Source organism: Nanorana parkeri, unplaced genomic scaffold (genome assembly GCF_000935625.1).
Source record: "Nanorana parkeri isolate BGI_ZX_2015 unplaced genomic scaffold, ASM93562v1 scaffold142, whole genome shotgun sequence".
Classification (NCBI taxonomy): Eukaryota; Metazoa; Chordata; class Amphibia; order Anura; family Dicroglossidae; genus Nanorana; species Nanorana parkeri.
Window position 1 is genome coordinate 1,075,453 of NW_017306410.1, and position 16,719 is coordinate 1,092,171.

Consider the following 16,719-nt stretch of genomic DNA (forward strand, 5'->3'; position numbering starts at 1 on the left):
GGGGGGCGGGTGTGCACTGCCACTGGGGGGGCAGTTTGCAGTGACACCGGCCTATTGAATAGATAAGCTGTGTGGATAGAAAGAGAAAGCTGAGGCAGAGGAGATTAAGGAAATGTTTGGGGTGAAAATACATATTTGTTTGCTAGCTGCAGGCTGCATAGGAATACCATACACTGTTAGTTCCCAAACTATGAGATGTGTAAAACCAGGAGGGACTCAAGTGCTGCCTTAAAGAAGCCAAAACAGAATGAAAGGGAAAGTACACTCACCCTGTATAACATGTCAGAAGGCTCTTCCATAATCAGGAAAAAGGGAGGGGGGGATAAGTCTATGACTCCTGTGGACTCAAATCAGCAGTCATAGGGATTACCTGCACAACATATTTTCAACTTTTGAATAAAGCAGAGGAGAGATGTCTTTAAAATTTTGCATGCATGGATGTTTCCATATATGTAGCAGAGATTGCATTAAAAAAAAAAAATTTTTTAGTTTTGCTTTAAAGCTTGAATTACATACAGTGTAAGAGCTCCATATTTAAAGGAAAATACCAGTCTGTGGAAGTGTATTACAAGCAGGCAAATAGCTTCTTTTTGGCATGTCACTGCAGTTTTGTGGTCCATTGGTGGTCTCTTGTGGGGGGAGTTGGTGGAGAAAGGACAACACTACTGCCCATAAAACTGCCCAGACTCCTTGGGCCATAAAAAGTATAATAAAACTTTGTACAACTGGGACACGGCCAATCAGCTTTTAAAGTTGAATTTTCTAAGCTGTGTTGAAAAAAATTAGAAATAGATGCTAATCGACTGCTATGGGCCATGGCACCAGTTGAGATAAAACTACACTCAGACACTTTTTATCAATTCCTCCCCTTGTGTCAACCAACGGGCAGAGGTTTTAATTGACAGGGCAGTCAGGATATGTAGCTCCTGATTCCACCTACCAGTATAGCCAAGCTAAATTGCTTTATACAGCCATCATGTATCATGTGTTAGACTAAACTGGCCTAGAACATGGGTAGGCAAACTCTGGCTCTCCAGCTGTGGTGAACTACAAATTCCATCATATCATCTTGACAGTGATTCAGTACTCTGATATTAAATTATTTAAACTAAATATCTGTACATGTGTAATATAAACCATTAGTATAAATCGATAAGGTATACTGCTGGATTCTAACACACAAACATACTGCTGTGATGGGTGTCCCTGTAATTTACATATTTAAGACTCTTAAGAATTAAAAGCATTTACTGCCATCGGATGACCTCTTCAGGCCAAGAAAAGAAATTCAAGTAACAAATATAAATAGAAAATCCCAAAATGTATTTTGTTGTAATATGAACCTCTTATATACCGGTAATAACATTTATTTTTAGTAGATCAGATTAATTACTTATATCTGTAAGCTACATTTTTATAATCTCCAACAATAATTGCTTATGTTAAAGAAAAAAATCACTGGGTCTTGTGTATCATAAGTGACATTGGAGCACCATCCTTACTTTTTAACAGTGCTATACCACAATGCCCAGCTCCAGGTCCCTGTTCAGCTCTGCTTCTCCACTATGAGTGGTGGTTTGTTCCCACTGACATAAAAAGGCATTTGGATTTTCTTACCCTTAACGGGCAAAAGCTTAAAACTAAGCTATAAGTGTTTTATATTTGAATGGAACATTCATTAAAAACACAAGCCTGGACACGTAGATCTGGAGATAGAGGCAGCTAAATGTATGTGCAAATCTCACATTTTCCTATAAAAATCAAGCTCGACTCTACTCATTCCATCTTTTGTGCTTCTCTCTTGGTCAGGAGATTGAAAGGACAGAAGGGATGAGACTAAGCCAAACTTTTAAAGGAAAAATGTATAGTTTCGCATAGCTAAAGTCTTCTGTTCACCTGTCCTTGCTCCTGCCAGGTTCCCACTGTGTAAACTGCATGGAGGCACACTATTGCAAAACCTCCCAGTTGGTCAGCTTCTTCTTCTCCACCTGCGTTGAACAATGCCATTTATTTGCAATGGAAGGCCGTCTATTCTGCATCACAACAGTAGCCAGCCTGTACATAGGAATGAATGGGATCTTTCCACACATGCACAGAAGCAGTTGTCTGGGCAAGAGTTGTGGAAAGGTAACCTAGATCATCATAGCAGAGTGGGCTTATTTAACATTTTCATATTTTTTTATGCAAGTCTTTATGGAGAAGGTACACTTACTCTTTGTTGGAGGAAGTCCTTTCTTTTACTTGCAGCATGACTGTTTATCTAATGCTATGATGCTATGAATGGTATTGCAAATAAAATGGCTGAATATGGCACATAATTGAAAGCCCAGTTGAACCTTCAGTTTAAATCTACTAACCATATACCAGGTATATCAAAACAAAATTTGTTCATGTCTTACACTATGTTTTCTTTCTAAAGCAGCCACCGCCTGAGTAGAAAAGCATGTGCCCTTCCAGCATGCTGCTCAGAAGGACTTGCTCTTTATGGGGAAGCAGTGGTCTCATTGCAGAGGTCTGGCACACCCCTTCCCTCTGCAATCAGTAAAGTTTATACTCTCTGCTGATTGGAGAGCTATGACACAGCAGGGGGCATGGGGGCATGAGAAGCCTCTGCAAAGAGATCACTGCTTTCCCATAGGGAGCAATGGTCCTGCTCTGTAGCATGCTGGCAGGACACATTATTTTCTACTTGGACTGTGGCTAATTGTGGCCAAGAAATCAAACTGTAAGACTTTTCACACCTTTTCTTTTGATGCACCTCTTTAGGAAATTTAAACAAAACGTTTAATTAGGCTTTAAATTTACTGGCAGTAGGATCAGATAGACACTGAGGCCCTATTTAGTTAATATGTTTGTTATAATGCTTTTGTGTTAATCACGAAAACCAAAACTGAGTAAATCTGCTTTAATTATTACTAGTACAGGTGCAATCACACGCTCTAATTAAACATATTTATGTGATTCAAACCACCAATAATTTATTATATGTTACAATGGAAATACATTGTATTTTTATATATTGTTGAAGTATGTCCCTTATTGTTAGTTTTACCAAAGTGTTTACAGAAAAAGCAGGTTTTAGGATTCCACGGTTATTAAAGGTGAAATCAGGCTCAAGTTCTTTTGGAGTAGGACAGAGTACTGGGAGAGCATAAGCCACGATATCCCAATTCCACTTCTAAAGGTGGCCATACACTTTACAACCATCGCAAGACCTTAGTCTTGCGATGGTTGTAAAGTAATTTAAAAAACGTACAATCTGCCCATCTTGGACAGGCAGATCGTACTTGCGATCATTGCAAGCCTGCCCCGCTGAGGTTTCCGATGACCGCAATGCTGAACGGGCAGTGTGCGCGTGCGCACACTGGCCCGTTCGACATTTGTCTCCCGAGCATGCCACAAACCACAAAAACTTACGATTTTCGAACATGCTCCTTAGACAAAAGACGTGCGACCGTACAGTAAAAACGGTTGAACGCCTGCCATACACTTTGCGATTATCATACGATCGCGGAATTTCCCACGATTATCGTGCGATAATCGCACAGTGTATAGGCACCTTTAGCATTTCAAGCAGCAAAGTGAATTGCTCACCAAAGGCTCGATGAAGTAAAACTAAATTTTCAAAGAGCCATGTCTCTGGCATTTCAGCTCATCAGCGTACATTTAAAACAGTATAATTGTTGTAAATGTTATTTTAAAACTCAGATTTTATTTTTTATTTTGAGAAACAAATATATGTATATGGGTATATTAAAAGTCACATTTTATGGGCAGAGTTTGTCCTTCATGCTGATGAAAATAATAATAATTATAGTGTAAATATAGATGGCTACCATAATAAAATCCTACAAAATTTACTATGACTAAAAAGAGAAAAACTATAATTTTTAATGTAAAATTAGCGGAGATCTACTTGGTTCGTGATTGTTATGCCTTCTGTTCCTTGTCATTTTAACAGCAATGGATAGAGTAGGGAAGGGTTTTTGTTGGTGTTTTTTTGCTGGAGAGATTTCCTCTCACTTCCTGTACACAGTCTGATATACAGAGTGTCACAGAGACAGGAAATGAGGATACATTTTTTGTAATGAGGGCACAGACAGAAAAAAAATAAGGTGACAGTGGTTTCCCACTCCACTAAAAAAAATTTTTGTACTGCTGTTTGGTTTCTGTTAAAGCTAAACTCCAGGAAAATATAAAAGACAAATAAATGCAGCTTTGTTTTCATGTATACATTGTTACATTTATTTTTTTAATGCAAGCAGAATAGGTACCTAAATGTGACCTGGTTTAAGCCCCTTTGCAATCCCTCTACAGCAGAGCTCACAGCAAGACACATACTTATAGAAGGAAGAAACAGAATGATACAGTGATGAAGTCATAAATCTGCTGCTTCTCTGTTAACTGCCCAGCCAAAGGATGGGGGAGGGACAAGACCTGTTAAACTGGCCATACACTGTCCTATTTTTTTAATTCAACCTGCTGGCTGAACGAAAAAATGCTTATGAGTGTTGATCGTGGAATCTCCAGCTGTCTACTTTGTATTCTGACAGTGGCTGCCAGCTGCTGTCAGAATACGCAAACAGAGCAGGTAGCTCATTGGCTGCCAGCTCTGTTCATTCGAAAATGTTCCCACCGACTCCTCTAACCAGCTGATAGGGGTATGCCCGCTGAAAGGGTGCTGACAGCGGCATCCACTGTGCGAATTTTGGCTGGTTCAACAAGAACTGGTCAAAATTCGCATAGTGTATGGCCACCTTTTGTATTAATTACCAGCGGTAGAGAAAAAAACATGTCTCCTCTCCTTCAAGACAGAGCTGTGCTGTATTGTAAAGCTGTGTAAATCTGGTGGCTGGATTGGCAGAAATACAGATTCTTTGGCAGGTTAAATAGCTCCCATATATGTACTTTATCTTTCTATTTTTTTTTTTTTTTGCCTGGAGCTCAGCTTTTAACATATGTCCATAGCAAGGATGATTGACAGCAATCAAAATCTGCATTCTATTCAAAATTAAAATCAAAAATTAAAATCAAAATCATAAGACCACAATTTTACCAATAATTATCAATACAGCTGTGATTTTTAATCATAATATTTTAAGGCACATAATCCAAAATTTGGAGGTTCTGTATTTACAATTATCAATGACATCTGTATCCTTTTATTTTCAATTACCAACTTTCACACTGACTGTCATTGCCCAACTTCAAATATTGCATTCTATGCTATCCCAGAAGATGTCGGTGTTATAACCAGACATCTGATCAGATTTAATTTATTTCAAACTCTTTGTGTTAATTTTGCAGATCTAAAATATAAAAGAGAGTTGTGTACATAAAAAACAGCATGCTGATATAAATAAAATATAATTTTTACCTAAAAAAATATACAAAATACAAACAATAAGCAAAATGAGTTTCTAATTTTAGATCATAAAATCATTTTTAAGTATGTGAATTGAGTAAAAGGGGAAACTATACATCTATTTGTATTCTTTTTAGATAGGTGGTGCTTATTGTAAGTCTCCGGTGACCTCTGTCTGTAAATATTGTACATTTAATTTATTGCTCTAGTCTAGTAATGTATAAAATGAAATCAAAAGTTCACAAATGTATATTTTGTTGCTTAAATGTGTCTTTGCAAAATTCACAATAAATGACCTATTTTATGTCCACAACATGCATGTCTCCTTGTTTTTGGTGTAGTTTGTAAAATGCTAAAGTGTTCAGCTTTTCTCACTCTTTTTCCGGTTTCCTGCCTACATGCATGTGGTCCAGTGATGGCTGCAAGGCATTTTCAGGGTGAGTTTACCTATAATGGTGACAAAAATTGATCATGCTTGGGTAATGTACGTCTGCAGATCCACTTGTAGCCTCCGCTGGGGGGAGATATGAAAGGGTGACAACAGAGGAGCACACTTGGGAGACAGAGTGTGGTCACCCTATAGCACGAACAAAAACCTTCATGACAGCATTATTCATTATTTAATAAGATTTTCTTTTTAAAACTCACAATCTGTGTATCATAAATCAAATGCTTTCAAAATAACCTATTTGGTTTGCAAAAAGGTAACTCCATTAATCCCATGCAAAAGAAGGCAGCATATACTCACCTCTCCAGCTGCCTGCCCCCCCCATACCTCTCCTTCATTTAATTGCTGCCGCAATGAAACGTTTCTTTGGTGTTAAATATTTATGAAAGTGTCACATGCCTGTGTCCCCCACCTGTGTACTCATACCTTCCCCTGACCTCTATGTCACTGCTGAGTCCTGTAGTGTTCTTGCAAACTGTTACATTAATCCTAAAATAAGTATTGTATTACTTCTGCTTGTAATACCAAAAACAATTCATATAAAGTGTTTGCAGCAAAAAGCAACCTATAACTCACAAAGTCATAAATAACAAATCACTAGTAAATGGGTAGGTGACCCAGAAACAGAGCAGGGGTAGTGGCTCTGTATTGTGGCCATGTTATGTGAATCACAATGCTAACTTCCTTAAAATATTTTGCCAGGAAAAAGCTGTTGACAATAAGGCCCCTTTCACGCGGGCGGGCGGTCGGATCAGGTCCTGCTGTCAGTTTTTCAAGCAGATCCGATTGGATGCCCAATGCTAGTCTATGGGCAGCCAAGGATAAATGGGCGGGCATCCGTTTACACTCAGTTACCACCGACTCATGCCAGGTCGGGGAAAAAAGCAGATCAGAGATTTGTTTTGCCATTTCTGATCGTGCCAGATCGAGGGTAGTCTGATGTAAAATGGCACATATCCATTTAAATATGACTCCCCATAGACAGACTTGGAGTGATCTCATTTTTTTCCTCCATCTTGCAATGGAGAAAAAAACTGGATGGACACGGATGTCACAGTGGTGACATCTGATCCATACTGCTCTGATCAAGAAGGGATCCATGCCCGCATCCCATCCTGATCAGCCTGTGTGAAAGTGGGCCTTAAATTGTGTGTTTTGAAATTAGTACAATGTTCATACTGTTATAAATATTGTAAAAAAATAAGACTCTGCCTCCCATACTATTCAGTCCAACCGTGGGGCAAGAAATTGCATGTTTAAGATTTTTTGGCATCTTTTGAATAGAAATCAGGCTGGCTACTCTGAGTGACAGTCTTTCTTATCATCGGTTACTCACATAAACTGCAAGCTACATGTTCGAGAAGGATATTTTCCAATTTCTTTCCTCAATCTTTTTCAGAATGAGCATGAATGATTACACATGCTTGGTGTCCATTCACTGTCATGGTACACCCTAGCCACACTACACAGCCAGACAGGTAACGCACTTGTTTCCTGATTGAGCTTTACAGCTCTTGTGTCACTTGCCTACCTCCAGATTGCACACTGGACAATGAATCAGTAACGATGTTCATCCCTTTCCAGTAAACACCAGCAAGTAGTAACGTGATCTTCCAGTCTGCACAGTGTGGTAGATCATGTCAATCACAAGACTGGCTAAACTGGATTACAAATCCTTTGTCAAGCAAAATAGTTAACATGTATTAACTGTATATTTAATTTTTATTTGGTGGGCCGCTTTAACACTGCTCCTATTTGTCTTCAGTGAAACCTAATTTCTGCATCCCTCATCCTCAGATATAGTCATTTTGTAGGGATCCCATTTTTTTAGTTTATTGGTAATGCAGAGATGGGTGCCACATATAATCTTAACAGAGAATGGGACTGGTTCATGGAAACAAGAACAAAAGAAGAGCTGTGGCCTGATCAGTCCAGTATTAAATCAACCTATTATGAGGGATATGTGTAGGATATGTGTAGGCTGCCACTTTGGACCTCTGAGAATGTTAATTGTCTGCCTGTCATTCTGTAACTTTGGCTTCAATACCTTTTGTGCCATTGAGGCAGAAATGTACAGTGATGGAGTGGTCTGGCTTTTCTCAAACATTTATTTACTGCATGCTTTTTATTGGTCTGTGATTTAGGAGTAGGAACACCAGGAAACTAGCATTTTCACAAGTAAGGCCAAATGAATGCATTTTAGGGGTGTGGCTATTTATTTCTAATGAGTCTGCAACGAGCATCCATGCAAAAATCAACGCATATGACACTCAACTCATGAAAACACTTATACCAGTAGACACTGTGCAGCACTGGAAGAAAAGGGTCATGTGCTTTTTTTTATAGTGTGTGGATGCATGTTGAGGACCCATAGGAATTGAATGGACACATGCTGCAACAAACAGATGTGAATCCTAAGCCAATGATGGCTGACCCCATATTTCTCTTATGACAGGTATACTTCAACTCATCTCCTCTGGACCCTTTGCCCAGATAAGCAAAATGTATACAACATACACAAGCATAATACTCACATGCCATATTTTTATCTTCTAAATAGATACATTGGTTTAACCTACAAGCACTGACTATTGATGTACGTACCAATCACGATCACACAGAACATGCACTGAGTAGAAACACTGCATATGGACAGAATGAAAGACACTTTATTGAATATGACATCATAAAACAAATACACTATTTTTAGTCTAATAGTAGTCATATGGGTTCTATAGTCAGCCAGTACATATTTCATTTGGTGACAATCCTCTGTCAGTCAGTGTGAATCATTTTATTTTGTAGATCCCAGCACACGTCTATCAGTGATGATTATCTGGCACATTGTGGAAAGGATGTGATGGTACAGTTGTATTGTGTCACAGTCATCAGAAATAACACGAGGTATAGGGCTCAGTTTCAGGTTGGGGAATATCGATGCCCATGCTTGCAGTACCGCAGAGACTCCTGAGTGTCCAGTGTGGAAGTCAAAAAGAAAAAAAGGTCACGAGCACTTCAGCATGTAAAAAAGTCAATATTTATTGACTTCTCAGGTGTCACATCATCAGAGCAATGTTTCGAAACAGCAAGGTCCCTTCCTTTCTTGTGGAAGTCAAACATGGTAAACATAACAGCAGAATGACGTTCGGTAATCTACAGCCACCAATCACAGCTTAGATTTCAGTGCATAGACAGACATATTGTGTTAGCTAGTGCTTCTTGTACTGCTGCCAATGTGCAACAGATTTAGCCTCCCATGGTAACCAGCAAATCTGAATGCTACATATTCAGCCTCTGTCCCAAATTTCCACGTTATGCAAGGGGCTATGAAGTGGCCATATGTGTACTTATGCTTCTGCTTGTATGACCACATCTTTTAATCAAGACATTCAATATCCCGAGTTATCTTTCCCTGCTCAACAATCTGCCCATAGGTAAGTGAACAGGCTAATAAAAGCTGCATTCTGGCTGCACTGGCATAACATAATAAGTACCTTTGTTCTTTGAAATGCTGTACAATTTTAAATAAGCCCACATATGTTTGCATGCTGTTTGCATCCACACAACCTTCATGAGCAATCAGGACTGAATTATAAAGCTGATTGATTGTCACTCCAGTAAAGTTATATTTACAGTATATCTATGATGATAAGTTCTGTTGTGAAATACATTCATATCAGTAAATGTCAAGGCGTTGTGGTCTGTGATCGCTGTGTGAAGGAGCACCTGTGAGTTAAGGTGCACATACACCTTACGATTATCGTACGATAATCGTATGCGATCGACTTTTCGTACGTCAATCGTAACGTGTGAATAGAGTGCCCGACCGATAGTACTGTACAATTGTACGACTTTTGACGGTCAAGCATGTTTGAAAACTTTGGCCGATCGTACGATGTTCGCATGGTTGGTGGCGTTTCCGTCCGTCAAAAGTCGTACGATTAACATTGCGCATGCGCAAACTAAAATAATTGCGGTCAATTACCGCAAGTCGTCCAGGTGGTTTTTTTTTTAACTACCACTGACTGAACCTTGCGATAATCGGGGCAGGATGGAACCGTCGTACGATAATCGTAAGGTGTATGGGCACCTTTAGAACAGTGCAGCCACTGATGCCCCATTATCCACAGCCACATTACATTCAAAGACCATACAGCCAGACAACTAGGCAGAATGCAATTATTTAACACAAACTGAAGCCAGCAAAAGGATAGAAATATCATAAGGATGACATAAAAAATACAAAACAAGTCTAGCTGCACTATAAAGTTAGAAGAATTCTGATTTGTTGGTCGTACATCTAGTTTCTGTTACAATAGTTAGTGGTGGGATCTACCATTTGTAACTCTACTATTACCAGAATCTCTTATTTCCAGCAAAAAGTAAATTCTTTTAATTGGAGTCTGACTTAAGTTAACCCCTGGAAGTCTGGGGTGTTAAACCTCCTTCCTGTCCTGGCCATTTTTCAGTAATACGCTCTGAGATACTTTGACATTTATTCAGTCATGCAATGCCGTACTGTAATTAATTTTATATCATTTTTTGGGACAGATAGAGCGTTCTTTTGGTGGTATTTAGTCACCACTCTGTTTTTTATTTTTTACTATATAAAGATAAAAATACAGAAAATTTTGAAAAATAAACTGTTTACCCTACATTATGTTATGAAACATTTATTATTACCCATTTTTATTGGTAAAATATAAAATATTGGATCATGTCGGGTAAATAGTCGAGCCTTGCTTTCGCCAGGGAAATCGCAAAAAACTACCATACCCAAAATTGCCCATAGGTGACACTTTAAAAGCTTTTCTCATTCATCAGTTTAGTGAAATTGATGGTCCTAGGATTATTGCTCGCACGCCGATGTTTGCGGTTATATGTAACGTGTGGTGCAATCATCATTTTCGCACATAGTTGTACCCAACACGTTTACGTTTGTATGGCCGTGTATGTGCGGGGGAATTAAAAAAACATGTTTTTGAGGGGGTTTTTATGTATTTTTTTTTATATGTGACCTAAATTTTTTTACAACTTAACTTTATTCCTATCACAGGAATAAAACCTTGCTTTCAAATTTACATCCCCTATGTGATAGCACAGATACAGTGGCAGGTCCTCTCTATGGAGACATCAGGGGTCTCTTAGACCCCTAGTGTCACCTAGGCACCTGAAGAAGCTGATCAACCAGAGATCCGCTTCACCAGCTTCTTCTCCGGCTACAGCAGCCGGAGAAATGACACACTGAAGCGAGATGTGATGTAATGCACATCACTTTTGGGTCCAGTGATCATAGGGGAGGTCAGCCGGTAAAAGTATGCTGATCTCCGTCCGACCCAGCCACAGAGATCCGCTGTGCCTAGTGGAGGCAGAGCCCGGTATATCCGGCGGTGGCAGGGGGGGCACACTCCCCGGAACCATAAAAGCGATCGGGCAGCTCTATAGCCATCCAAACACTTGTATGCAACAGCCTTCATCAGCTGTAAACAACATGAACGGCTTCCCACACGTTTGCACACAAGTGGGACGTCGGGGAAGGACATTTAAAAATGCTTGTGGTGGTTAAAATGTGGTTGGTTAAAAGTGGTTAAAGAATTCTCATTCACACAGTTTCTATAGAAGTCACTATTTCAGACATATCAGTTTATAAAACCTTTCCTGGATGGAAGAGACAGTACTATATCAATACTCCATTTTATTAGCATGTTTTGCACTTGTCATCCAATGGTCTTCCCTCTTGTGGGCTTGTCCAAGATATAAATGCTTGCATCTCTAGTCTAGTAATCTTCCAAAGAATCCACTTTCAGCAACACACCTTGTCCATTTCTTCTCGGAAGAAAGCTGTGAATAGAATACAAAGAAAACACATAGGATTATCTGTCTGTGATATGTCTGAGCCCTGTCTGATGTATCTGTAGACTAAGCGGCAGCAAATTGTTAGTGACCATTACCTAAACTAACCATTATTAGGTTATGTATCACTTTGGCTGTGTAAATAAATCGCAGTATGTGTCATGCTCAGTAACACTGTCCATTTATAAAATACTGTCATGGTATAATGTAGCAGCAAGACACCTGAGCTCTCTGTAAACTGATAGCACGGTTCAGAAGTGCTCTATGGAATGTCCCATGGCTGCCTTGCCATGTGACAAGATTATATTACTTGCTAGAGAATTTATATTCTTTCAAAAAAGTGGAAGAAGCAAAGATTATGGCATACGTCATACTGAGGGGATGTGGAGAATAACTCTAGGGTAAAGGGACACTGAACATCACTTATATCTAACCTGGTTTACAGAAGACAGTTTTTGGTGCTATTCAGAAGTGAGAACTTATCACTGATTACACTTAACATAAGGGTATTGTGACAAGCAACACCATTCTACACATGGCATTTTCTGTCCAGCTATCACACAGGCATTTTGCTGACTGCCACTGTTAATTTTAACAAAAACTACAACTCTGGATATATACTGTATAAAACAATGTTATAAATATATAATCCACAGCAAACACCACTTGCATTCCAAAACCAGGCTTGCGCTATAATCTGAGGCGTAACTAGAACCTTCAGGGCCCCAGTGCAAGAAACCATGAAGGCCCCGCCCGCAACCGCCATGGCACCGCATGGTTAACAGGAAGTCTGCTGAGGTCCCCAGCAAGCGCGGGGCCTCAGGCAGCCGCTTGTTTAAAATTTTAGTGCTGGTGTTCTGTCGAGAACACCGACCCAGTATCTGCGCTTACGTACATACGGGATTAACGAGGAAACCAGCATTTATTTACAAATTATTCGTTTGTAATGGTTAATTGTGACCGTTAATAATATGCCGTCCCTGGCATGAAATGACGGATGGAATATTATTAACAGTCACAATTAACGATTTAAACAAAATACTTTGTAAATAAATCCCGGTTTCCTCGATAATATTGGTCTGTTAGTTGAGAGAAGTTGAGGTCAGCAAATTCGACTAGGTCGGCGTTCTCGACAGAACACCGGTATCTGCGTTCAGTATCGGGGCATTTTCACGACTATGAGTACTTGTGAAAATGCCCAGTATTAACACTGGGGTATCCCTACGTAAAAATATAATGAAGAGGAGAAGAAGAGAAGAAATAGATAATCCGCGCTTCTGGAAAGGAGACTAAAGTGGAAATGTATAGGTCCCAGCAATACATTATAATAAAAATCAGCACCTCACACACACACACTTCCCCGCGCACTCGCCCCCCCTTCCCATTCCAGACGTACCTTCCCTCTCCTGCAGGGCCCTCTTCCTCGTCTCTGTGGCCAGGGGGCGGGGCTAAGAGGAGAGGGTCCTTACACAGCAGAATGTGTTGCCCGGAACCTGGGATACAATTGTAGCCACTGGCGGAACTACCAGGGTCACAGCGGTCGCAATTACGACCGGGCCCTGGCGTTCCAACACTTGGGGGGGCAGCAAGGTAGAAGAGGGCCCCCCCGAGATAGTGCTGCACCTTCCCTACCGCACAGCCACCCACAGCATGTATGGGCGGCTGTGCGGCAGGGATGGAGGGGCTGTCACTGGTCCCGCGGTCCCGAATGTGCTGTTTGTTCCTCCCCATGTGTGCTCAACCTCTAACGTATTTCACCATTCCAGCTTACTCGTAGATCTCATCTCTATGTTAAAGCCATAATGGTGAAACGTGTTAGGGGAGGAAAAAACAGTATGTATTTGGTCCATAAATAAAGATTTTTATATTTGACGAAGACCCTTGGAGGAGGAGTTTCAGGAGGCAGTACAGAAAACGTGACACATGTAACATCATTACTGCTTGTAAGCAGCAAGGTACCTTGGGATATGTAGTCTTTAGAATTGGAAAGTAAACCGAAGGAATGAGCAGAGGAGAAGCCTCAAAGCATGCAAGGAATCCTGAAAGTTCTTAAAAGAGTTAGCCAGCAGATAGGCAGCACTCACGACATGAAAGAAGATTTTTCGAGTAAGCTTGGATTGTCAAAAAAAAACTACTGTTTGTATTGCTTTTACAATGCTGATGTTAAAAAAAGCGTATACTGTGACTTAAGATCAACATCAGATAACTTGAAACAGAACTAAACCCGCCAATAGTACTATTTCCCAAAAGACAGCTCAAGTGAGAAATGTTCAATAACTGCTTCTAAATCCTAAATGAAACATACCAGTGTTGTTTTCTGCAGGGTTTTCATTTACATCTGCCTACTGGCGCATGTGAAGCGTACGCGGCATTAAATGCATGCCTCTAGTGATAACTGTCAGAGTTGTCAGTGTGCTTTGTCAGCTCTAAACCGCAAATGGCTGGTTTCATAGCTGGTCACGTGTGCAGCACCATTTCCAAACCAGATCCAAACAGATGTCAAACGGCAGTTTGATAAACCTGTTCTACAAACTGGTTTGTGCTGGCGCCTTCCAGCACCTGCTATAACAATGCTATACCAGTTAAAAAAATATTTGTCAATGAGAGATTCCTTTTTGTACTTACCTTACTTATGAAGGTTTCCAATAACTTTTAGTATGGCTTTGGCTAAATAAAAACAAAAAAAAATACCTTGAGTCATTTGTAATTTAGTTTTATTCATAAATCTATCTACATGAAATGACCTCCAAATTAATAGAAGTCTACATTTATACATGTTTGGTTGAAGAGTGTCCAAATTAGTATATTTATTGATGGAGCATCTTTGAGGTAGGCATGACAGTTCATACATATGGCTGAAGAATAGTGTCCAAAATTAAAGTGATAGGTGAAGAAGTGCAGTATAGTATATACAGGTATTAATCAATGTATAACACAAGTATGTCTACACAACACATAATATTTTCCAGAAAATTCTATTATAGCTTAGTTCAATTGTTGGTGGGTTCAGTAAAGAGACCCAGTCACCAACTTAAAGAAATTGCAAGCGGTGGTGTGGCTGGCTAGCTCATATGAGAGGATGTGCAGAGGAGAGCTCTTATCTTCCATCCTGCATCTATCTTGCATTGTTCACTGCAAAGACAAACTGACCACCACTCTGCTTCAGGGAGCTGTCTGTAGAGTTCCCCCCTCCCCGACAGCGTTTTTACACCCTGTGGCCCTGACAACAACAAAAAAGAGGGATCAAGCAGGCACGGCAGGCCAAGGGCCGTAGCAGACATCCACATCATTCACCACTGATTGTGTGCAAACCTCCACGATCAGTGGAGCGCTTGGCACAGATGTCACATACTCCAGCTAAACATGCCAGTTCTACATCCATGCAGGGCTTGAGCTCTATTAAAGATCCACCTATTGTTGCTCCTTGTCAGCACAGGTGTTGGTTGGGTCGTCAGAAAGTCTAGAACAGGGGTCAAACACAAAGCCGGTGGGGCGAATCCTCCCCGCCAGGCTATTTCACGTGGCCCTCGCACCTCTCCTGCAGCACCCCCTCATCTCCGCCCCCACCTTGTCTCAGCAGTTAGCAGCAGAGAGGAGGAGAGAATAGTTTGGATATACTGACTAGGGATGCACTGATACTGGTTTCAGTGCTGATACTGGGCATTTTCACGAGTACTCGTACTTGAGAAAATGCCCCGATACTAATCGTCAATACTGCCGCTTTACATTTTTTAATTGAAGCTGGTGCTAGAAACAGGCAACGGGTTTCACAGGAAGGTTGATAAGGTCCCCAACAAGGTCCCGGTAGCCTTTCTGAGAATTGTGGTGCCTGTTTATAGCGCCGGCAGCAAATCTCCTGCACAGCCACCTGAGAACCTGCGCAGCACACCATAGAGCCCGCACAGCCCGCCTGAGAGCCCACACAGCCCACCATAGAACCTGCACAGTCATCTGACAGCCTGCACAGTTCACCATAGAACCTACACAGCTATGTGAGTGTCTGCACAGCCCACCATAGAACCTGCAAAGCCACCTGAGAGTCCGCACAGCCCACTATAGACCCCACATTGCCCACCTGAAAGACCGCACAACCTATCATAGACCCTGCATAGCTCACCTGAGATTCTGCACATCCCACCATAGAACCTGCATAGCCACCTGATAGTCGGCACTATTACACTAATTGCCATTATTTTTCCTAGATTTCTACTTTCAGAGCTAGTAATTAGGTTATTACTAAAACCAGTAATAATAGAATGCAGATGCAATTATATAATTTGATAAAGAGTAGATACATTTAAATAATCTTACAGACACAACCGGCCCTCTGATGGCAACCATAATGCTAAATCGGCCCACAATGAAATTGAGTTTGACATCCTTGGTCTAGAAGAAGACTTGGACACAGTAAGTAATCATTCTGGGACAGTAAAATCCCCAAATTGCAAACATTCTGAGCTCACTCGCGAAGATATTTTTATTGCAGTCCAATCCCGTAACACCTCTCTGGCCTCCCTTATGGACCAAGAAATGCATGGTAAGAGGGCGGATATATCATTTTTCCACCATGATTTGCAAATGTCAGAGAGAGGGCGAGTTCTTGAGAACAGGGTTTCTCAACCTTTGTTCAGTTACGACACCCTTTAAAAGTATGCAAGATCTCGAGGCACCCCAGCCTAAAATGTAATAGATTTTAAGGGGGATCTCATGCAAAAACAATGAAAAAACTGGGTTTCGCACTTCACATTGAAGTGTATAAGAGTATACACTCACCTTTTCAGCTTTTCTCCCTTTGAGTTTGGAGGGGAAAAAAAGAAAGAGAAAGAAATTTAATTTATGTAAACGTAAATGTAGTGTCTCTATAGTCTCACTTTTTAGTTTGTTTATGCAGCTCTTGTGCTCATCAAATAAAACATGCTGAACTCTGATAAAAGCTTGTTTAAATGTAAAAAACTTTAATGACGCATTCACATGGAGATGTGCGCATTTTAATGCAAGTTCATATTTCTATGGGCCCTTAATGAGATTTAATGCACCAGAGAACATTCCTGTC

General features: G+C 40.5%; 1 protein-coding gene across 1 annotated transcript in view; it reads right to left on the reverse strand.

The window, feature by feature from the left end:
- Positions 1–11,590: 11,590 nt before the first annotated feature.
- Positions 11,591–16,719, reverse strand: part of LOC108785093 (natural cytotoxicity triggering receptor 3 ligand 1-like) — a 21,229-nt gene continuing 16,100 nt past the window's right edge. The window contains exon 9 of the mRNA XM_018554100.1: positions 11,591–11,654. Within this exon, the coding sequence (XP_018409602.1) occupies positions 11,591–11,654 (64 nt within the window). The remainder of the gene's footprint in view (positions 11,655–16,719) is intronic.